The sequence below is a fragment of the Pavona decussata genome, unplaced genomic scaffold, assembly GCF_977016875.1.
Source record: "Pavona decussata unplaced genomic scaffold, jaPavDecu1.1 SCAFFOLD_141, whole genome shotgun sequence".
NCBI lineage: Eukaryota > Metazoa > Cnidaria > Anthozoa > Scleractinia > Agariciidae > Pavona > Pavona decussata.
In genome coordinates, this window is record NW_028145554.1 from 935,519 (window position 1) to 958,971 (window position 23,453).

At 37.0% G+C, this 23,453-nt stretch overlaps 2 protein-coding genes across 5 annotated transcripts in view; both read right to left on the reverse strand.

Moving 5' to 3' along the window:
- LOC146466745 (uncharacterized) overlaps positions 1–23,453 on the reverse strand; it is a 71,179-nt gene that overhangs the window by 46,739 nt on the left and 987 nt on the right. The gene's annotated exons all lie outside the window — the stretch shown is intronic.
- Positions 1–23,453, reverse strand: part of LOC146466746 (uncharacterized) — a 68,881-nt gene that overhangs the window by 44,759 nt on the left and 669 nt on the right. The window contains exons 2-21 of one of the 4 annotated variants that reach the window (XM_085126838.1): positions 22,153–22,259; positions 20,903–20,942; positions 19,581–20,041; positions 18,673–18,693; positions 17,842–18,093; positions 16,327–16,623; positions 16,131–16,246; positions 15,366–15,433; positions 13,956–14,095; positions 12,683–12,973; positions 10,771–10,895; positions 9,866–10,019; positions 9,150–9,260; positions 7,808–7,986; positions 7,274–7,396; positions 7,108–7,178; positions 5,449–5,489; positions 3,326–3,422; positions 2,147–2,246; positions 363–1,316 (exon numbers count right to left, since the gene is read on the reverse strand). In XM_085126838.1, the coding sequence (XP_084982964.1) occupies positions 1,224–1,316; positions 2,147–2,246; positions 3,326–3,422; positions 5,449–5,489; positions 7,108–7,178; positions 7,274–7,396; positions 7,808–7,986; positions 9,150–9,260; positions 9,866–10,019; positions 10,771–10,895; positions 12,683–12,973; positions 13,956–14,095; positions 15,366–15,433; positions 16,131–16,246; positions 16,327–16,623; positions 17,842–18,093; positions 18,673–18,693; positions 19,581–20,041; positions 20,903–20,942; positions 22,153–22,259 (2,887 nt within the window). In that variant the 3' untranslated portion in view covers positions 363–1,223. Of the gene's footprint in view, positions 1–362; positions 1,329–2,146; positions 2,490–2,527; positions 3,423–5,448; positions 5,490–7,107; positions 7,179–7,273; positions 7,397–7,807; positions 7,987–9,149; positions 9,261–9,865; positions 10,020–10,770; positions 10,896–12,682; positions 12,974–13,955; positions 14,096–15,365; positions 15,434–16,130; positions 16,247–16,326; positions 16,624–17,841; positions 18,094–18,672; positions 18,694–19,580; positions 20,042–20,902; positions 20,943–22,152; positions 22,260–23,453 lie in introns of those variants that run through there. The other 3 variants (XM_085126837.1, XR_014867923.1, XR_014867922.1) reach the window with 3 other exon arrangements.

Sequence of the window (23,453 nt, forward strand, 5' to 3'; positions counted from 1 at the left end):
ATCCTGACCATACGACTCGATGTACAAAATGCTTGTGAAATTTTCTATAAAAATACTATGCTAATGCATTTGTGTTACTTGGCCTTCAAATAGCGGAAGAGTGCAACAACAACAATAACAACAACTTTATTTTCACATTTCCTTTTAAGATTGTATTGATACATATAAGAATATTTAGTTAATTTAAAGTTTTAAAAACATTAATACGGATAACTAAACATAAATATCTAATGTGGAAACGCCTAGCGCCTAAGTAAACCATACAGTTTTCTAAGTTAGACACTAGTCTTGTAAAGAAGCATTTTAAATGTAAACATCTATATACATATAGCAGGCAGACTATCCCCCATCTAAAACACATATGTAATCCAAAAGCTTTTTTGAAGGAAACAGAACAAACCGAAACCAAAGGCAAACACAATTAATACTAGAAGAAACTTAATTTTAACTTCCATGCAAACTGGAATTACAATATCTTATATTTATTAGAATAACCTCGTATTTGACTTTAAATTTTCCCGAAATTCTTATTATACCAGACGTCTGCGCATGCTTACACGAAAAACCCTTAACGGTACCAGTTCATGTTCCATTTACTGGCGCAATGCTTTTCGTTTTCCCAACACCTGCAGTTAAGGGTTGCAAATTCAGTTTAACAGTCATTTGTGCGTGCAATTCACAATTCAGAAAATAAATGGAAGGAAAAATGAAATATCACCGCATACAGGATAGCCATCTCGGCGTTGTATATGTACATGCAGTTTTTACATTAAAACTAAGATGATAACTTTTTTAATTTACAACTAAGGTGGTAAATATTTTAAACGATTATTGGACGATGTTCAGCAAAATATCGTGATATATCAGTTCGGCTTCGGCAAATAATTGATCTGTGAGACAAATCACGATATTTTACGATAACCAAGTTCAATAACTCTTTTATCATTCGATCACAGCATGTCAAATCACTCTCTGACAGCTAAGGGGTGCGATCTGTCATGATTTTCACACAAGAGCGTGGTTTCAATTACGCATGAGCAAAATATTTTTTTGCAGCAAAACCACAGTTGGACAGTATTGCGCATAAGCAGACCATTATTTTAGGCATTTATTTGCAGGTCACGTGGTTTGCTCTCGGCCAATGAAAAGGGAGGAGAAATGCATCGAATGATGATTTGGTTTTGAGAGCCAATCTGCTAAAACTCTGCTTTCAAAACTAGTTCTTATTCCTTAAAGGAGGTTTCTTTCTCTTCTTCATTAGCAACTTCTTTTCCCAGGTTTACAATTCCCTGCGATTCATCTTCATTGCTTGTATCCTTTAGAGAAACCTGACAAAATAAGACAGAACAGAATTGTTGTAACCATTTGAAGTCAAATTAATAAGTTAGCCAAAAGTGAATTTGAAACCGTTGGTGGTGAAGAGACTGAAAGAGGGAGGAGGGTGGAGTGGTTAAATTCTCTTCTTCCCGTACTTCTGATTCACCCGTTCTCTTCTACGACGATTAGGTCGTCTTCTTTTCTCGATAGTAACGCAAGTTTACGCGTTTTTTCTTTAATTCTTCACGCTGTTCTGCGTCTAAATCCAGATAACTAGCATCATTTCTCCTTTGTTCCGTACACGTTGCCCAACATCCGATCCCAGGAGATACTTGTGAGCCAAATAGCACCAGTTCAGGGTCCGGCCCAATCCTCGAGCTCCTCCTCAAACCTTACCTTAATTTCCACTAATTAAGATTTCTGGTACGTTACCAATGACAACACACCTGGCCCTTTCGATACAACTATAGATAAAATTTTCTCGACAACTCCCTAAGGTATCAAGAAGCGTTTACTGTGATTGGATCTATCCTAATGGGTTAGCTATCTCCTCATAATGCATGAAACCACAAGTTTGCACAAAATAGATAATGCGTTGGCGCGCTCTTTAACTGTCCATTTAGTTACATTTCCTGCAGATTGAGCTATTTTCCATGCTTACCTATAAGAATTGACATATGAAAGGTTCACGGGTTTTCATTCACACTGTACGATATCGATGCAACTAACGAAAAACCGGTTTTTTTCATACACGCTATTGTCTATTTCCCCACTTTTCTTGTTGTTGGCTAAGTTCTATTTCTAATTAACCAGTTTAAAGAATACTCACTTCTTTGTCTGGAAACTGCTGCTCAAGTTCCTTCACAAGCTCACCAAACGAAGGCCGTTTTGAAGGTTCTGGCCTCCAGCATGACGTCATTATTTGATAGCTGACAAACAGAGAAAACTACAAGATAGCATAAATTTCTCTTTTTGCAAGTAAACAAGAACAACAACAACAATAGCATCGGAGACATTGGTTTTTTTGTCCTTGATATGCAAAGCACTGAATTTTATTAGAGAAAAGATAGGTCATGTAATAAAGGAAGATTAAGATTCGTGGAAGGAGGAATGCGTTTTTGCAATTCCAGCTAGTTTTCTCACAACTGTATCCTTGATGTTTGAAGCTATTTCTTTAAATATGGGTAAAAGATTATAATCAAAATATAACTGTGAATGATTAAAATCCGAGCTATTTGAACATGACAAGAGATGTTTGGGTTTGGAAATGTTTATTGTATGCGTATGGTTGAAAAAATGTCTGCTAGACAAGTTGCATCTTTCTTGACTTTCTTGGGCAAAGGGACAACATGACAGAAGTTGAAGAGAAACCTCTTGTCTGAACACTGAAGGACCATGTGCAAAAAGGTTTGTAAGACTATTTAACCAATAAAACGCAGCCATTGGAAGAGTAAATGCCCTCCGAATAATACGTCAGTGTCAAAACAATTAATAGAAAATAAACCTGCCAGAGTTTTGGACTGTATAAATTAGGTGCTTAAAAGATGCAGTCACTCTCTTTAGTTCGACTGTAATTTTAACTTACAAATAAAATTTTAGATAACCGAAAACTGGTTTCATGTTTCTAAACTAATGACAGTACAAATATGAAACATAACACTCAAACGCATTTAAGTAAATTTCAATGTAGAATTTTTCCAAAGTCCAGAACAAATAAAAAGACGCAACGAAATCTCGCAAAGGTTATCCCAGGACTTCCGTTGTCTATCGAAGGTGGACGAAGAATTCCAACGGCCACCGAAATTTACAAGAAGACTTTGTAAAGCTGCAAACAGCTTCCCACAGTTGCGGAAGATTACTTACAGACTCTCCACCTTCTAAAGATCACAGTACGACTTTCAAGGTATATGACAAATTGTGCGAGTATTTTGTAAGAGGAAGTTTCAGACTGCAAAACTTACAATATCTTAGTTAACCTAAGGGTATCATTCTCAATATAGATATTTACATGCCATCTGGACATCCGTCTGGTTGTTTCAGCCTTTTTCCTGACTTAAGAAAGTCCACAATCTCGATGCCTCCCAAACCCGAATAAGGCATTTTACCTTAATATGGAGAAAAAAACATGAAATGTTAAAACTAAGAAATGGAGATACCTTATTCATACGTTTAATAGTTTGTGGTTTATCACTGGTATCAGAATATTTCATTTTGGCATTTGGTCCTGACTCTTAAAACACTAAAGAGTAAGTATTGCTGAGTGAGATTTTAAACCGTTACCTTTCTCAAAGGGTTAGCAAGAGTACTTAAATTTCAAATTTTTTTTTAAATCCAAACTGGAACTTCATGAGATAAACGATCCTTTCTCACTTGGTGGATTTAGTGTTCGACCAAAATAGACGTATTTTTTTCAATTATGGTAATTGAACTTCGTTTCATGCAATTTTGGTCTGAATTCATACGCGTGATTACAAAATTGAAAAATCGCGCAGCGCGAGTTCGATTTGAAATCACAAGTATGATTTCAGGCCAAAATTGCACGACACGGAGTTCAATTACTACTTTATTACACCCATTCTGAAATAACACAGTTTTTTTGTCAATATAATTTTTTTATTTGTATTGTTTCATTTTCATTTTGATGGGTAAAAAAAGATGCGATTTAGAGCAAAAACTAGTGAGATTTGTGAATAAATCGCACAGTAAAGAGCCAATCAGATTGCAAGAATCACCAGTGATTTTAAAATGGGTATAATAAAAACAAAAATGTCACGGAATCTCTTTATGGTGACCAAACATTCGTTTCCATTCCCCTACCGACGCAACACCGCAGTTTCTTCAGAAAGTAACGCAATTATTTATTCATTATAACTATTTTGCTACATAGTCTTAGCCTTGATTATGGTGCTTGATTGGTGTCAAAATTCAAAGATGTAAATTCTTTAAAATTTTTGAATTCAGTAAAACTTGGAGTCGTCAAAACACGAGTACTTTAAAATTTGCGAATTCAGCAAATATTGAATTCTTCAAAACCTTTTGAATTCGTACAACAACGAATTCTTCAAAATCTCTGAATTCACTTACATGACTGAAAAAGCTAGAGCTTCCTTTGCATTTCCGATGCTGTCGTTGATGGCGTAAGAAGAGAGACGAAATTTTGTTGGATATAACGTAGCCTGTTGCATCAATGCAGGGACTATGCTCTATTTATCTTGCCAAATCAAGTAACGACAGTGTGATACTTCTAACAAAATTCCGTCTCCCTTTCTTTCATGACAGCATTGGAAACGAAGAGGTGTATGGGAAAATTACAACTCTTTCCAAGGCCTCTGGCTATTTTAAGCCACTTTAGTATATTCATGTTTTAAAGAATTCATGTCTTAACGAATTCAAAAGGTTTTGGTGAGTTTAAGTTTTACTGAATTCGGAGATTTTAAGGAATTCGTGTTTTGACGAATTTGAAAGGTTTTGACCAATTCAAGTTTTGCCGAATTCGGAGATTTTAAAGAATTTACACGTTTGAATTTTGATACCAATCAAGCGCCACACTTGAGGACACTTTTCCTTAATTTAATTTAACAAGTTTTTGCCACCTAGTTAAGTACGGTAAATAAGTGTCATTTTTATCGCTGTGCAATGACGATATAATCCACGAGCTCAGTTTACCGGATTTTAGTCAGATTCGACAATGTTTTTTATTACTTATATTTAGCGCTATCAGCAAGTTCTGATAGTTTGTGATTAAAAGAATAAACAGACCAAACTGTAAGTCAACTGAGAGTAGCAGCTATTATAAAACGACAATATGTTTTTTTGCTTTGCCCGTATAACACACGCCCTAAATTAATCGGATCTAGAAACGATAAGTTTGTTAAGCCTAAAAATTTCACAATGAACAAACGTTTTTCTGTTTATTGTACGACCATTGAACATTGATGACTAGAATACACGATATTCCTACGTACTTTCAGTAGTAAAACGTTCTTTCCGATATCACTCATCTAAAGCTTTTTTCGTATATCCAAATAACGACCCAATAACATACTATCTGCTATTGAGAGCACGAATTAAAACATAGCTTCTGCCATAGAGAAAACGAATAATTGCTTATTCATAAAAAATAGTTTTTACCTCCAGTCTCTATCTCCCACAACACTACGCCAAACGACCAGCTGCAAAGCAAACGCAATCATCAAGTTAAAAACGAACTGACGTGTGTAAGGAAGAGATAAAATCACTTTTCTCCAACGAACGGATGTTTGGGAGAAATATTGAGGTCATCATTTTGGTGTGAGTAACCAGTGAAACCAACCGCTAATCCTGCAGAATGAAAACGGGGTCCCCTCTTCCCCATAGCACCAGGCTTGCAATAAAGTACTGAAATTGTGATGACGTTCAATATGCAGATCTTCCGCATATGTTTCTTCAAATGCAAGGCACACAAAGAACATGATTTTAAAAATTGATTCCCAAAGAAGTTTTACAACACGCCGAGACAAGCGAGTAAAAAATGCCGACTTCAAAATTTGGTCATTTTTGACCCAAATCCCTGTAACACTAATACTCTTTTAAAAGCTTCCAAACGAAAAAGTGTGTCAGAAAACGTCCCCTGATAGACTTTTTAGGCCTCCCATGGGACCAGGGACAAAGAAATAGCCCACAAAAGATGAACTCAGGATTAGGGTTAAACAGAAAACTGTTTGTTAGAGCGTTATTTGCACTTAAAAATGATTCCCAAGGGAGTTTTACGACACGCCAAGATCCCTAGCGACATAGAGGAGTGAAAAATGGCGACTTCGAAATTTGCTCATTTTTGACCCAAAACCCTGGACTTACCCCTTGGAAAAAAGTCGATTTCTAGACCCCCGACAAATATTCTTTAAAAAGGTTCCAGTGGAATCAGTGTGTAACAAAACGTCCCCTGAGACACTTTTTAGGCCTTTCAAAGGAGCAGGGACAAAGAAATAGCTCACGAAAGATGAAATCAGGGTTAGAGTTAAACAGAAAATTCTTTGTCAGGGCGATATTTTCACTTAAAAATGTTTCCCAAGTGAGTTTTACGACACGAAGAAATCCCTATGAACATAACTGAGTGAAAAACGCCAACTTCAAAATTTTGGTCATTTTTGACCCCAAACCTGGACCTACCCATTGGAAAAAAAAACAATTTTTGGACGCGAGACAAATGTTCTTTTAAAAGCTTCCAATCAAAAAAGTGTGTCCGAAAACGACCCCTGAGACACTTTTTAGGCCTGGCAAGGGACCAGGGACAAAGAAATAGCTAACAAAAGATGAAGTCAGGGTGAGGGTTAAACAGAAAATTCTTTGTCAGGGCGTTATTTGCACTTAAAAATGATTTCCAACATTTTGTCCCTCAACGACTTATCCATGAAATCGAGTCGCATACATTTTCTTAGGCAACGAGGCTTGCCAGTAATTCGTGTAAAAAGTATTGGGAACAATAAATAGCCAACTTCATGATAGCCTTATTTTGCGCATATTTCATTTGAGTGATAATCTGTCAAACCACGGGCGATGTCTTCAGTTATAATTATTCACCAACACTATAGAATATTTGCTTTAGCACATACCAGACATATACTAAACAAGTAGCCAGCCTCAAGTTACCTTAGTCCCGACCAATCGGTAATCAAGCTGGTGGGAGGTGAATAGCAAATATTATCCAGAGTTCGAGTAGCCATTCTAAGCGCGCAATAAACATTATGCAATTGTATGCATTTAAAAAGTTAATAAAATAATTAAAAACTTCGATTCTTTTAGCAAACTCACACGTCAGTCTTGATGTTGTATGTATAATCTTCCAGAGACTCAAGCGCCATCCAACGAACTGGCAACATCCCCTTTATAAATCAAAGATATTGATTACAGTAAGTGAATTCCGTCGGTAGGGAATACATTAAAATGTAGAATCATATAAAACGTGTCCTATTCATACCCCGGATGTGTTTTCGTATTCACCACTCTCATAAACGTCACGTGACAAACCAAAGTCAGAAACCATGGCAACATAATTCTTCCCAAGAAGAACGTTTCGTGCTGCAAGGTCTCGGTGAACACACTACAAAGCAATGACAAAAAACTGATTAGTTAAAATGAAATTACAGAAGTATTTGTATAAGGATTGATTTAAAAATAAAATTTACTGTTACCCTCCACAGGATAAGAAACTGATTTAATTAAACATTAAGAAATATGTTCTGAGAGTTTGATTCAAGTTTGATTTTGCTTTGTTTTGAAATCTGCAAAGTTATACAGCCTTCAGAGATCGCTGTTTAAAAAGAATACTCCTGGCTCCCGCACTGTTCCTTTGGTGAAATGTAACTAATTCTTCTAATCTGGTGAATAGTTTTGCTCTCCCTGGCGAATTTCAGACTTCCGTTTTCCTGGCATTTCTTAAATTAATAAAGAATTAAACGTGTTACAATGTAACCTAATAAATATGGTCAAAATACCAAAAAAGAGCCCGTACCACTTTGCTTGAGAGGTGGAGCATTCCATTGGCTACGTCTCTGGCGATTTTGAGCTTGTCAAGGCGCGTAAAATGGACTTGCTTATTTTCAACATTAATGTAAGGATTTTCTCTGTTTTTTTTGAGGTGATTCAACAAGCAGCCGTTCTCCGCCAGGCGTACCACCACCAATATCGGCTCTAGTTAAAAAAAAAAAGCAAAATCAGTGCTTAGCTGGTCTAAAACAGGCATATGATATGATATCTTTGAGAAAAATGTCTTTGTATAAAATGTTTGAATGAACGAATGAACGACACAATTACAGTGTGTGTACAATTACAGTCAAGACTGTAGTCTCCCTTGTGGTCCTATGAAACTAAGTTTCAACAACATTACTAAAATACTTAAACGCAAAAATACTAAAATACGAAAATATCAAATACTCAAATACTAAAGTACTAGAATACTGACGTATTAAAATATCAATACTATAGTACTGGAATACTGAGATATTAAAATATCAAGTTAACTGAAAAGCTGAAAGATTCTTCTGAAGCGGTCAGGAGTGAGTTTCCACATGAGTAATATCTTTTGAATTGCAATTTTTTTCTCGAGAACTTAAAACTATAAAAAGTGTTCATGAATTTTCATTGTTAGAACTTTCTTTTGTCATGATTTTTGGATTTCTAAAGAAAAGAATGGAAGAAATTTGGAGATGGTGGCTACTATTCGTTGGAATTCTATTCTCAAAAATATTTTTGCTAAAACGGCACTTTACTGAAAAAAGAACTAAGACGCCTGTTTTTTTTTCATATGCTCACAATGGTGCACGGCGGTTTTTGGAAAGCGGAGCTTTTATTTCTTTCCTTTTATTACACATTTTAAAATAATGTCCCTTGTAGACAAATTATAACTGTTTTACCGCGTTTTCCTAAAATTAACGGCAAAATAGTTGCCAGCAACCTCCAGTTCCTCGTTTCGCGTATGCGAGAAAATTATAATGGGACCACCAATCAGCAGCCAGCTAAAAGGCCACCCAAAGGCTAGTTTTCGGTCGAATACCTGTCCGGAATGACTCTACTCGTCCAAGAAATTCGGATATAATTGTGAAGAAAAACAAGCGTATTCTTCAGCCACAATTAGCGAAAGGACATCCCTAACCTTTGCAAAGACAAAAAGTAATTCCTTTTGCTTTCGGTGGGACAAATGCGTTGTCTAAAGTGGGAAAAAAAGCTCATACTGTGCACGAGTGGAAATTCACGAAATATACGAAATCTGGAATAAAAGCCGCTGTAATTTAATGTCTTTTGATAATATAAATTAAGAAAACAAAATTCCCGATGGCTCTCGCCACTATTCTTACCTTCCCTTGTACAAGCCCCGATAAGACTTACAACATTAGGATGTTCCCCAACCATGACCATGATTTTCAGTTCGTTTATAAGGTCCCGCCTTTCTACTATTGTAGCATTCGCTGCAATTGAAACGAAAAGATGTTATGAACTCAGAGAAACAACGGCAATTTTAAAAAAAGATAATTAAACCCATTAAGGATGGGGCCTCCTAATACAGGGAGTTATTTGCGCAGTTTAAGAAAATGCGGGAAAAGCAGAAAGAATTGATAATGGAGGGAGCTTGAGGACAAGAAAAGCCTGGATGCTAAGTAAGAGAGCCTGGTTACACGTGGGCTTTCGCTGACAAAGCCTTCTCGTACAAACACGAACGAATCCATCGTACGGCTGTACATTTTACGACAGTACCTCGCGAACCTAACACAGTCAATATGTACATAGAGAGCCTTATTTTTTGCGAAATTCGTCCCTCTGCTAAAAACATTGTGTAGTTTTTCGAACATTTCTGTACGTTGAGCGCCTTTAAGGTTTTCGTTCGCTTAGAATTATGGGTACCAGTCTCCATCTTTTTAGGTACAGTGGATTTCATCCGGCTATTGAGACACTCATGTACACCTCCAGCGACTCAGTTCGTCCTGAAGGATACCCCATGGCAACGGCTTATGTTGTGAGACAAGACATCTCCTTCAGTAGCAGTAGTAGTAGTAGTAGCAATTACGTTAATTACCTTTAAGCTTTTTCACTGCACAGAGTGTCACTTCAGCTTTACTCTTCAACACGCCTTTATAAACCTCACCAAATGCACCTTCCCCTAGCTTCTCTTCGAGTTTGACATTTGATCTGGGAAGCTCGCACCAGTCTCCTCTCATCCACAGCTCTGTCTAAGTGGGAAAATATCGCTACATTAATTGACTGGCATGTAACCATTTTAGAAAAAGGTTTTTTTGTTGAAGTTTTTTTTTTGTATGTCGTCGTCTTTATAATCTACTGTGAAAAAGAAAGCGAATGACAATTATTTTGAGAGGAATTGTTTATGTTATCATAACACCATGCGGCACCGTTGACGCTTGCACAAACACTTGCACAGATATGCCGAAGTCTTTAACTAAGTTGGAATTTGACCAATCCAGTTCCGCGCTAGACACTTCAGGCCTTGCATCATAATTTTTAAAACTGGCAACAATAAGGGGATGAAGTTGCTTATTGAAGTGGTTTCGTGAAGCCAATTTGTCCTAGAACTAAAACTAAATGAGGAATTTTGTGGAAGGTCACGTCAAATTGCAATACACAATTCCTGTACAAAACAAATCTTAGCAACATTTAATTCGCCTCCAGAATTTCAGTTTTTACAAACTGGGGGGACCATACAATCCCTCAGAATTACAGATCAACTCTAAGGCATTACGCGCAAGACTTACGGATAACACTAGTACTGTTGAATTTAAAAAAAAAAAAAGATCTTAAGGAGCATCTTAGCATTATTATAGATTGGTATTTGGAATTTTTTTAATTTGTAGATAAACTGGCCATATTACTTTATTGTTATTAGTGCTTTTACTATAACTTAACCGGGACAGTCGTTCGAAAGGACTAATTTATTTTTCTAAATATCCACTTAATTTCGCAGCTTACCTCGTACACATGTTCCGCCTTTGGTTTACAAGTTGGACGAAACTTGATGCAGACAGTCACGATGAACAAAACAGCTAAGCTGAGCGGCAAGACGATAATCAGCATCAGATTCTGTATGAACTTGTCTGTGAGTAGAACAGGTAAAAAATTACTTAGTAATTTTGATAGGTTTTTAATTGAGTGTCGAAAGAAAATTCACGTTTGCCCTGGTTTTGCTTAACAACGCTATGTGATCAGTGAAAGAAAATCGCTCCTCTTTCTCAACCAATAAGAGTCAAAACCAACCGCCAAGCCCCACTTCAAGTTCTGAGTTGCGAATCAAAGTTTGTAGGTGAAGGATTTATCCATAATGAGTGTGTTGGTGCTTCCTCGATGATTTTTAAAACCTGTTGATCTCCTTTTGATCGAAAATGACGGAATAAGCAAGGTAAAAGCACAGACAAAAACATAGCAAAATGCCATTTTGTATACCATTTCCTAAACCGTAAGCCTTTCCAGCTTAAATTAGTGTGCATAACACGGCTGCTATATACTCATTATGTCTTATTTTTGATGCTGCTTCTCTCAAATTAACAGTTTTAGATCAAGAAGGTGTCATAAATTTACCACCGCAGTGAAAATGTTCAGCGACCATCGAGAGCTATCTATATGACACGTTTGCTGTGAATTTTGCATAGTTAATTATCGCCATTTGAAGGCCGCGTATAGTTATTTTAAAAACTATTTATGTACGAATACCAACATAAAGTTGCAATATACTGTATTTTGGGACTATTTGTGTATTAATCTCTATGTTGCACAGTATTTTTCGAGTCATACTTTTCCGTGGGTTTCATACAAAGGTTGAGGCTCCTAATTTGCAAAATTTACAAATGTTAGTATTTGGAAGCGCCACCAGGGTCTTGAAACTATTTTACCTCACGATTTTTTTATGAAGCCTTTGTCTAGTAATAACTACAATGATATTTCTGTAAGAAGTCTCTTTTTCCAAGCTGTGAAGGAGGATTGGTAAAAGTTGCTAGTTATCCGGAAATATCAATAATAAGCGTAGAACTTGCATCAAATTTTAAGTGTTGTTAGAAGTTACCAAAGGCGTAAAGATTTTGCATATTTTTTCACTAAAAATTTTTGCCCCCTAACGGATCCCCCACCTACACACTGAGAAAGAGAGCGTTTAGAGCCCGAACGAAATTTTTTTTTAAAATAACTGGATAAAGTGTAAGGTCAGATTGCAAGATTTTGTGACCAATTTGGGCTATGAGGAACTTAGGGAGACACCCACTAATAATAATAATAATAATAATAATAATAATAATAATAATAATAATAATAATAATAATAATAATAATAATAATAATAATAATAATAATAATAATAATAATGTCATCATGGGTGACAAATTACTCCTGAATTTTAGCGCGAAATTTCAGCATTAATTTGTAATTTCACATGTGAAATTACAAAATTGCTATGGCAACGTTTCCTATATCTCAGTACCAAGTACGCGAAAGAGCACAATTAGCTGGGTGAGGGTTTTTGAGAACTAATGTGATGAAAATGGCCTTGAGAAAAACCCTGAGACGGTTCGTCCTGAACAGTTGGATAAAGTACTCGAGCGGTTTTTTGCCTGCGTGTGTAAACAAGACGGAACCGACCACGATTGTGAGCGTAATTTGTCACCAATGATATTAAAAGGTAATCAAATGGTATACTCGTGAAATTGGGAAATAATTTCACTTGGGTTTTGTCAAAGTTAAATTCTTTTCTAATTTCACTTGTCACCATTTGATTACATATACTAATAAACTTTATTTCACAAGAGTAACACTTGAAAGTATTTCAACTGAAGAAGTTTGCGGTCGCTAAATTAGCTTATCAACTTTGTTGACAATAGCAAACATTTCCTACTTACCAGTTAGTGTGGCTTTTGTTAACAAAATACCAGGAGACTTTCCATTCACGTTGTTGCTTGAGAATCGCATAGTGTACTCTGTAGCAGGTTCCAGATCCCTAATCATCATTCCCGTCTGCTTGTATGGCAATGTCTGCACAACTTCGAAGTTATCTGCAGCTTTTGTCTTTTTTTCAACGGTGAAGTTATCTATCTGATAATTTCTGCCATGTTTTGGTTGGTCCCAGGTTAATATGAAGTACCGGGTCTGTACATTTGCTGCTTTTAAGTTTCGTGGGGGTGGTGGTTTTCCTTTTTATTTTACAGGAAAAAAAGCAGAAAAATCGTAAGCAGTGGATTATGACAACATGATAAGTTTTTGCATCTTATGGAAACGCGGAAAAAATCCGATCCGATCTCCAGTAGCTTAGTGGTTAGAGCACCCGACTAGATTACAGAGGGTTGTGGATTCAAACCACATCTGGAACTCGGATTTTTTTCCGAGTTTCCATTTGATGCAAACACTTATCATGTTGTTATTTCTAACCAAAGACTCACTTAGGCAGTCGATTATGACAAATAAAATTACTTTAGTAAGTTAATTAAACAAGACAATCGAGGGACTATAGGCTAGAAGTCGCCCGCAAACAATGTTCTAATTGAGCACGATACATTAATCTGTGAGTAACACAGGGACACAACGACCATTAAATTATCTTCTAGCTGTTCTTGCAAAGCGAAATCAGCACGATCTTGCAATATTTCTTGATTGTTTTAATCAAAAAAATGTTCTTCTCACAACTCATACATTGGATATGAGATGATTATAGTCCATTTGTCATCTCATATCCAACGCGCGCTCGTGGGATAATTGTTAAATATATCAGTGTCAACAAAACGACTTGTGTTGTTCTGTCTTATCTTATCCTTCTCTTCTTAAAGCCCTCAGCTTATTTTTTAAGTTATGCACATTAAAGGAGATAAAACTGCAGCAAATTTTCCATTTATTGTTCTGTTTTTTTCAACAATTTGCGTTAATTGATTCAAAAGTGGAATCCTCGACAATATTTTGACCTTCAAACGGGAACTATCTCAGGATAAGGGCTCTTTTGCATCTTACAGTAAAACCATTGCTATGACAAAAGGCAAAGACGAACAGCAACAGCAACAACAACAACAACAACAACAACAACAACAACAACAACAACAACAATAACAACAACAATAGTCAGCGAAGCCATTTTTGGCGAAATAACGTGACTAGCATCTCAAAACAAATGACCAGCCTACTCACCAATAACAAATATGGAGATTATTTCTTGTGTTTTTGCAGGATCAAGTCCCTCTATCAGATGATCAATAGCTTCATATTTCGTTGTCGTGATCGCATTAATCGTAGCTAGGATTTTAACATCTGCCTTCAAACTGCCATTACTACGAAATACAAAATAAACCAATCTTTGCGTTCTTTTTTAGTCGTTTTGCCAGAACTTACCTTAACCTCCCCTCCCCTAAACACCCGGGTTTGGTGAGTTCTCCATTTTCCTCTTTTCCATGTTACTTTTATACTAGGACGCGCGTTTAAGGACGGTTCCTACTAATACCGAAGTATTTTTGTGCGGTTTATGACTATGTGGGAGAAGCAGACCTTAGCAAGGGCTATTGAAATCCAAAAAGAAAATTGGGGGTAACCACGCATTTTTCAGAGATAATTGAGCAACAATATATCTAAAAAGAACCAAAATATAGAGCAATGTATGGCAGTTTTTCCTAAATTGAAGCTTTATTATCTCTGAAAAATGCATGGTTACCCCCAATTTTCTTTTGGAATACCAAGAGCACTTGTAACGTTCTGCTTTCTTCGCATAGTTTTAAACCGCGCAAAAATATCCCTGTATTAATAGGCACCACCCATAGGAAATACGAGTATCTTAAGATGCGCAGAACGTATGCGCAGTAACAATAGTAGGCACCGTCCTTAATTAAAAAAGGAAAGAAAACCTCCAATTTTGAAAATAACATAATGTATTGTTGAAAATACAATCTAATTTCAAATTTCATTGGCAAACATGGAAATAATATTTCTGTGTCGTACAAAACAGGGTAATTTCGCTTTTAATTTTCCGGGCACCGCCATGTTGGATTCATGGCATAATGCAGTTGCTCAATTGGTTCACACTAAAGAACTTCTACTTACTGACAATAGTGGTAACTGCATGACGTCATAAAAACAATATGGCGGTGCGGGAAATTTTAAAGTGAAAATAGGCGATAATCATATCTAATTTTTAGCAGACTTGAAAGTTCTTTCTACTTTTCAAACTACAATTTAAAATTTAGACATTATTTCGAAGAGTGGAGGTTACCTTTAACATTGTTTTAATAAAATAATTAGGATACGAATAATAATGATCATCAGTCATGATAATAGTTATAACACATTTTTTGGAAAAATGTCTTATGCTTACACAAATTTTTAAGGGTATTGCTAATTTTCCTTCTATTGATAGCATTATTTTATTACAACTCTACGTCTCAAGCATTCAGGGAATTCCAGTGAAATTACCGTCACTAAGTTAAGGAACAGCTACTGAATATATTCTTTTGTTTTCGTTCGGCTCATTTGAGACTATCACCTCTTTGAGTGACTATAGTAGTATACTCTTCTTGTTTTATTTTACGTCTCTGTCCTGTGATTTCTTACCTAAAACTGAGAACTCTGACGTCATATATCTTCAAAACAGACCGGGATGTGTTGAAATTACGTCTTATCTGCAAAGGAAATAGAAGTTGGTTCAAGTAAGATAGTGCTGGAGAGTACCACAGCCAAATCGACATAACCCAAATGTTCAACAACTGTAAACGAACAAAAAAACAAAGGATAACTTCATGGCGTGGTGGGGAACGAAAAAAGTGGATACGGCGCTGAGGGAATGGAAAATCATACATCCCACAGAAATTTTCCACTCCCCTCGGATATCGTCCTCTATGTTCTAAACTGTCTTGCGTAAAAAACCTCCGTAGAATGGGCCATTTTTGAGTTGCTTTGACTCTCATTACAAATGCAAGGCCAGGTGCAAAGTTTCTCATGAAAACATTAGTGTTGAATAGAAAGTGACACAGGCATACTCGGAAAAAAGAAATCCGAGTGCTCCTATCACGAGTCCTGATAGGAGCACTCGAATTTCTTTTTTCCGAGTATGCCTATGTCACTTTCTAGAATAATACATCATTCTCATTCATTCAACAGGCTGGAAATATACCATCACATTTATTTCATAACATTAGTGTTGTTTGCATATGAATGAAAATTAAGTTAAGGCATGCAGGGAGCCTCGCTTTCGTAATAAGGTTCAAAGCAACGCAAAATGGCCTATTTAGTCAGACATTTGTTAACAAGTATCATTTTTAGCGGCAACTCTTAAACAGCTGTTAATTAATGAAATCGCTATTCTAACTCATTTGTTACCATTGATTTAATACTGTCCTGCGTTTCCATAAACACACTGCTGTCTTGGTTCAATAGATCATGATTAAATTCTCTATCAAACACCATTTGTAACGTCACATCAACAATGACAAAGCCTGAAAAACAAAATGTACGTATGTGATAAATATAGTGGTCGTGCTCTTCCTTCCAGTTAAATACTTTTTTCCTTACTCACCAAACGAGAACGTCTCTATGTTAGGAACCTTCCTTGCTGGTCCTTGACCAAGAATATTGAAGCCATTAACTTCTATCTCGTATGTTGTCCTTGGGACAAGCCCAATAATCAAAGCCTCTGTGACATTGGTTGTAACATTTACTTCAGAGTACAAAACTGACCCAAGGCGCCTGTATCGTATCCGGTAGCCGAGCAAATTTTCCTTATAAGAGGATAGTGGCATTGCTTTCCATGCGATGTAGACTGCAGTGGAGTTGAGAGGATAGCCTTCAAGGAGGATTGGAGCTTTGTCAGGTACTGGTGAATCAGAAATAACAAAGACAGTTTATTTAGTTTATTTATTTAATGTTTTGTGTCTGTGTCGGTGGAAGATGGGCATTTGAAAAGTTTAAATAATATTCATCCTTCATGAGTTGCCTTTTGTTGTGTCATATCTTTTCAGAGCCTCAAAGTTTTTTGGGAAGCTACAACAGTTGTATTTTTACGCCAAGATGGCCTGGAGTCGAATTCGTGAGGCCCTGCTATAAAGTTAAGATGCTTCTGAACAATAGTGTAATGTTTGTCCAACTATAACCTTTTGTTAAGGAACAATAATTAAGATGCAAACTTAAATGCGAACATCAACATAACGTTTCACAGAAACCACCCGCACACTGAAAGATTTTTTAACCTGGTGGATTAACTCTGAAGTTGTGTACTTTACTACAAGGTTCAGTGAGTGGGACAGTGCTGTTCAGCCAGAATTAGTATATACCACACAAGTGAATAGTAATTTTCGCGCGCGCTGACTGGCTAGCTGGAAGGTGATTAGCCAAGTACTATTCACCTCCGAGCAGCCGAAGAGAAGCAAGATGGCTTCCCGTTTCGCTACGGTTACTAAAGGGGAAATTATTTCGATAAACGAGGCGGCAGTTAAAAAAAAATACATAAATGCAAGCAAAGCTTGGTTTGGTGGCATTAAATACATCTGTAGTAAGTCATTTAATCTTTTCAACCTCATATTTTAAGGCGAAAAATGAAAATACAACACCTTGTTAACGAAAACTGCCGAGCACAAAAATTACAGTGAAAACAAAGAAACATGTAATATTTTTCAGCATGGTTTCAACAACAAGACGAATTTCATATCTACCATCTCATATCCAACGCGCCCTCGTGGAATAATTGTTAATTATCCCATGCCCGAGAGATAGAGGCTGTTAAATTGCCTTGTACTCATTCTCCAATATGAAATCAGCAAGATCCAGCAATATTCATTGGTTGCTTTCAGCGAAACAACTATTCCACTAGTGCTTGTTGGATATGGGATGATTAAAGTAAACGAGGCGCGGGCATCTACCATCTCACTCGCTCATATCGAGTGAGTGAATTGTTCAATATCCATAACCTTTGTTAAATATTTATCCCCAAACTTATATTCGTGCTTATAAATGCCGACCTTGACTCGTCTTGCACAACTTAAAGGTTGTTTTAATAACAATAGTGGAATGCCATGAATGTTTCTTTTTTGTTTACCTCTCGGTGGACATCGAGATACGTTGCAGTATTCCCATCGAACTTTAGGGTCAGTGGTATAACACCAAGGTCCATCCGGGGCACTGCCATCCGGGTTACGACACATGTTCGAGTCATTCTGACCATTTGTAACATCTTCAGGAATCCTCCAGTGACGATGAGGGCACTGCGCGGTCCATTTCTGACAAGTGCGGCCAGACCGTGTGACGCTTACATTGCCACGATACCCAACGCCGATGTCATAGAAACAATCTGCGGATTATCATGGAATATAAACTTTTAACAGTAATTGTGGTTTCACAAAGTCATAAATTATTCATAACTTTATAAGACACTCACTCGGCGCAGTTTTGTGGGTAAAACTGCAGTTTGACCCAATAGAACAGTTTATTCTACTAATTTTCACTTCTTCAAAATTTTTATAATATCAAAATTCTGTAAAATTTCATTCTGCAAATCTTGATTTTTTTTATCATGAATCATTCAGTTTCAACATTTTGTTGCCATGAACAAATAAACCTCAGATTCTTGAATTTAAAATGGTTTCACTACTGGGGAGAAAACTTCACAACTTCACATAATCGCACCTTCTTAATCAGCTATGAACAGTTCTCAATACAGTTCTCGGCCTGTGTTAGGTCGGCCGGACGGGAAGATCGCGGTACAGACCGACCGCGGCGAAGGTCCGTGCGCCATGATCGTCAGGCAAACATTTTCTGGTCAGCCCCGCTCTTCAATCAACATTAGGTCATGACTGGAGCAATCCACCCAAGTAGCAAGTACACCCTTACTGAACACAATGTTAAATAAGAATAAGTTACGTATACAAACCGTTGCTCTTGGTGTCGTCATCTGTAAGAAAAAGAAAGCCATGTATTTAGTGCGGCCTTATATTAAAATAAGTACTAATCAACAATAATAATAATAATGATAATGATAATGATAATGATAATGATAATGATAATGATAATGATAATGATGATGATGATGATGATGATGATGATGATGATGATCATAATAATAATAATAATAATAATAATAATAATAATAATAATAATAATAATAATTATAATAAGTCAGGTTGCTCCTGTCAGCGTGGTTGTTTTCTGGGAGGTCCTGAAATACATTGATAATAACTTAAAAATTGTAACAATATCACTAATTAAAATAGTTGACGCATTAATAAAGGAAACATTTCTGTTCCCCTGTTCGTTGAGACTTTTGGGAAATAAAGATCATGGCGTCAACGAGTGAAATGCTCTTGGATTTCGATGTTCTTCTTTAGGCCAAAATTGAAATCAACACCACTAATCATAGCTTCGAAAACAGCAAGACAGCGAAGGCAATGGCGCCTTTTAAAAGGACGGTGCCTCCTAATGCGGAAGTATTTTTGCACAGTTTTAGACTTTGCGGGGAAAGCAGATCGTATGCGGTACTGGAATGCTAAAAGGAAATTGGGGGAGCGGAGCGTTTTTAATTGATAATTAAGCAACGATTATAAAAAAAAAAAAACAAATTAGTAAAATACAAGGCAATGTATGGCGTTTATTCCAAGGCAATTTACTGTGGGCATTTGCATATTTTCAAACAGACAATGGAGGCCACAGGTAATTCGCCACTTGCGCTAAAGAGAGTCAAAAGGTGTGGGGGAATGTGAATTTTAATGATTCATTACCTTTTAGCAGTGGCCCAAAGTCCCAAGTCTTAATATATTTGTGTAGAAATATCAATACAATTACCTGGAAGAGGATGATACTGATAGCATTCTGGGGCATCTCCACCATTGGCAACATCATACGTCGAGCAATTTATCATGTCGTGGTCAAACTCAGGCGCTGATTTGGCTGCTTCCTTGATATAAATCATTTCTTCTCTGCACAGAACGAGGTCCAAATACTCGCATGTCCTACGACAAATCCGCCGCACTCGAGGCTTTCCTAGTGTAGTGTCGCACGGTGAGAAATGATAACGACAGAACAAATCTTTCATCATTGATCCGCATTTTTCCCCTATTTCGAAGAAATTGAAGTAACTTTGAAATGTCGTCGTCTCTTTTTCACCGTAATCCAGCGTGCTTTTATTCCCAAACACGTACAGGCTAGTGATGATGTCTTTACAAAGTCCTCCTTTGGTATACGTGTAGAAAATGCATGAAGCATTTCTTGCAGAAGCACTTACTGGAGGTTCCGCAGGTACGCAGCTGAAAGAAAATATCTTAACATGATCACTATGACAGACTTGGAGGGAGGGGTCCTTACACTTAACGCCAGGTGTGTGTGCTAACGTTAGGACGTTGACATTTAATGGTAACAGTCGTCTAATTTCACATCACAACATTACGGTTGATTAAACATGACGATAATCAGGAAGGAAAAAACCACCGTCTGCACAATTCTCCTTACTTGTGATGCAAGGAGATTGCAAAATATACGGACAAACAGTTGAGAGAAAACGAATGCCGATATTGAGGCTTACGGGATTTGAATGGTAATTTTGACTGCTCCGAGTGTTTGACGGTAGTAGTTACGTCCGAAGTAAGTTCTAGGCAACTGGCCTCAAGAGTTTATCACGAAGGGAATCATATTTTCAAATATAAGAAGTAAGTTTTTCATCTTTTCCACGTTTTTCGGACGAGAAAAGTTTGGCAAATGGCGAATAAATAAAGATAAATGTATGAAATGACTATAAACGTGAATCACATCGCATGCAGAATTTATGGGGAAGAGAAACTCACTCGTTTATCATTCTCCCACAATTTACTCACTGCATATTCACTTAAATTTAATGAAACGTACACATGATAAACTAGCTTTATGTGATACGTAAGTGCAAACGATGGATTAGCAATGCCATGTAATACTTTTTCCTCCCTTTCCCGTCATCACAAAGGAATTTCAGGATTATCCATAATGCCACTAAATTGGTATTAGTTTTGGGAGGGAAAACGGAAGAAGAATTAGCAAACTATTCCAAGGGACTTTTTCGGGGTCATATCCGGCGTGAGTTTTCGAGTCGGTTTCAGAACAATAATTACTTGCATACAAATGTTTGCAGTACTAACCTTGAATTGGTCTCTAAAATCGTGACGTTCGTCCCAGATGCTAAAAAAATGTAGGAAATCAAATTTTAGGCTAGCAAATTTACTGAGAATGTTGTTGTTTGTTGTTTGTCTGCAGCGCAACTTAAGTGAACAACTCCTGTGTGCAACACAGTCATGCCAAAACCTGCACATCCGTGATTTCCGCATAGAGTGAAAACCAGAAACACTTCTCAATTTATTCAGTTCCGCGAACGAAAACTCAAAAGGCACGTAATATGTGAGTACCGGTAAACGGAAGGGGTCTCTCTCTCTCTTGGAGACCATGGAGTTTAATAGGAAATGTTAACAAATAGTTTGTCATCGTCAGCTCAGTAACATTAGCACGATGACGCCAATAGTGAAAGTACGGCCGAATCTTTGCTTATAAGTTTTCAAAAGGAAAATAACAGAATTTTGTAAACAGCAAAGAAATAGTCACAAGTCGGTTAAAATTAATTGTGCAGTTGCTAAACTGAGCGGATTTCGCTCGACGAAGAAAAATTTACATTCACCTCGCCGTCGGCCATGGAGCTATCACAGGCATCGCCCACGAGTTTCTGTATGACCTCTTCATCCAGCTGAGACGACTGAGAATTTGCTTCTTCGTTACGTTTTTCAGCTGTTTTGTAGCTCAAAAAATTTCCTTGCATATGGCAGCGCTTCCAGTGAAACAAACAAGAAAATGGCGCGAACAGTTGAATGGTTTCCAGATCTGATTCGCCAGCTACGTTATTTTCTTCTTTCTTATTGGCTCAGAGCTGCGGGCTCTGAATTTTCCATTTTATCCCGCAAAATACGCCGCAATGCCCGATTCCACAATCCAAACGTCAAATCTGTTTACTCACATGGTTATATGGCAGATCATAGAGCAAACGTGACATGTATTTGTAGAGTAAATATTAATCAATTGAATGTTAAAATGCTGATAAAAAAGCCTTCCACTGCAGAGGGGGCTTCTTAGCTGGCTCAGAACAGAAGCAGAAGCACAAATGCAACTGTTGAAATAATAATGCCAATTTTAGTTGAAGTTTATTCTATTGTGCAGCCTCTAGAACTAGCCAAACTTCGTTTTCGTGACCACACAAATAAGACGCGTTTTTTTCTTTGTATTGTTCACATGCATGCAAATGAAAATTTCAACATAAAATTGAAGATAGAAAGAAGTTGGGATGACACAGTAATAAATCTATACTAATTAAATCGGCACTATAAACACAAGCCATCACACTTACCATCATGAGCCCAATTAACCAAAATGCACAGAATTAACAGAATTAGGAAGGAACGATTCACTTCCTTGTGCGTCATTTCCTGCCTTGTCATCACTTGCATTGTCAATCTGTCAAAATTGATAAACACGCTAAGTTGAAAACGTCAAAATGTCAATCAAAGTTATTAGTTCAGTCAAGCAAAATTGATCTGCGGTGAAAATGTGGAGACGCCACTGTCTTGTAAATTAGGAATAAATGAACAAAAGATACATGACCGTAAACAAGGAAACATTTGAGAAACTTTGAATTTTAACTTTGTAAAATTGTACGGACACGAATCGGTATTATGACTATTAAATTAGGCAATTAACAGAATAAAACTAAATCAGCATAGCGAAATTACTCTATGCTTGTATTTAGGCTTGGTTCCCTCTAACAACGTAATGATCATAATCAAAATCACAAGAGCCGGTTATGTCGTAGTGGGAACGCCGATAAACATAATCATAAAGATGCTTATGATCGACATAATCATAAGAAATGATCCAACATTTTCTCATGGTTATGTCTGTCTGTGATTATGATTCTGATCGTTACGTCGCTAGTGAGAACCAAGCCTTAGTATTTTACAGGTACTAATAACATCAAAAGAAGGTAAATCAAAACTAGCGTACTACTATATATATTTAACTAGAAATACGTGACTCGCAAAACCTCGCGAAGCTGGGGCTGGGTGGAAAGCCCTCTTTACTCGTATTGTAGCATCAAATGAGATTAAAAGGGGCGTAGGAATTTTTTTTTAATGAGCATGGTGTTTTCGTAGTTCCACAGGCTAGTTTGCGGTTGAAAATCAATCTATTTCTGACGCGACGTAATGTACAACGGGCGTGCAGCGCTGTCGTGTTCGATGAACTTATTTCCCACGGAAAATTATTTTACCGCGGCCACAAAACGTGTAATTTCTTCAATGCAATCTTTCACAAAAACGATTTCTAAAAGAAAGGAAAAAGATTCTGGAGAGATAGTTCTGTATCCAGTGAATATTGATTAACATTGCAGTTGAAATTAGATCATGCACGCATATTTTTTCCGATGTATGCAAATTTTGCTGCAGACGACGCCAGACAGTCTGACGTCATTCAGTGCGGACACCTTCAAAGATATAAACATATAAATATATTTTTCGCTCGAATTCGCACGGCTTAGCTCCGCTCGGGCCGGCTCGGCCCGACAAATTTATTAACCTCGCTACGCTCGGGCCTTCGGCCCTCGCTTCGCGAGGAACAACTGTGCAATGAAAAAGGATTATTGAGTTATTGAGG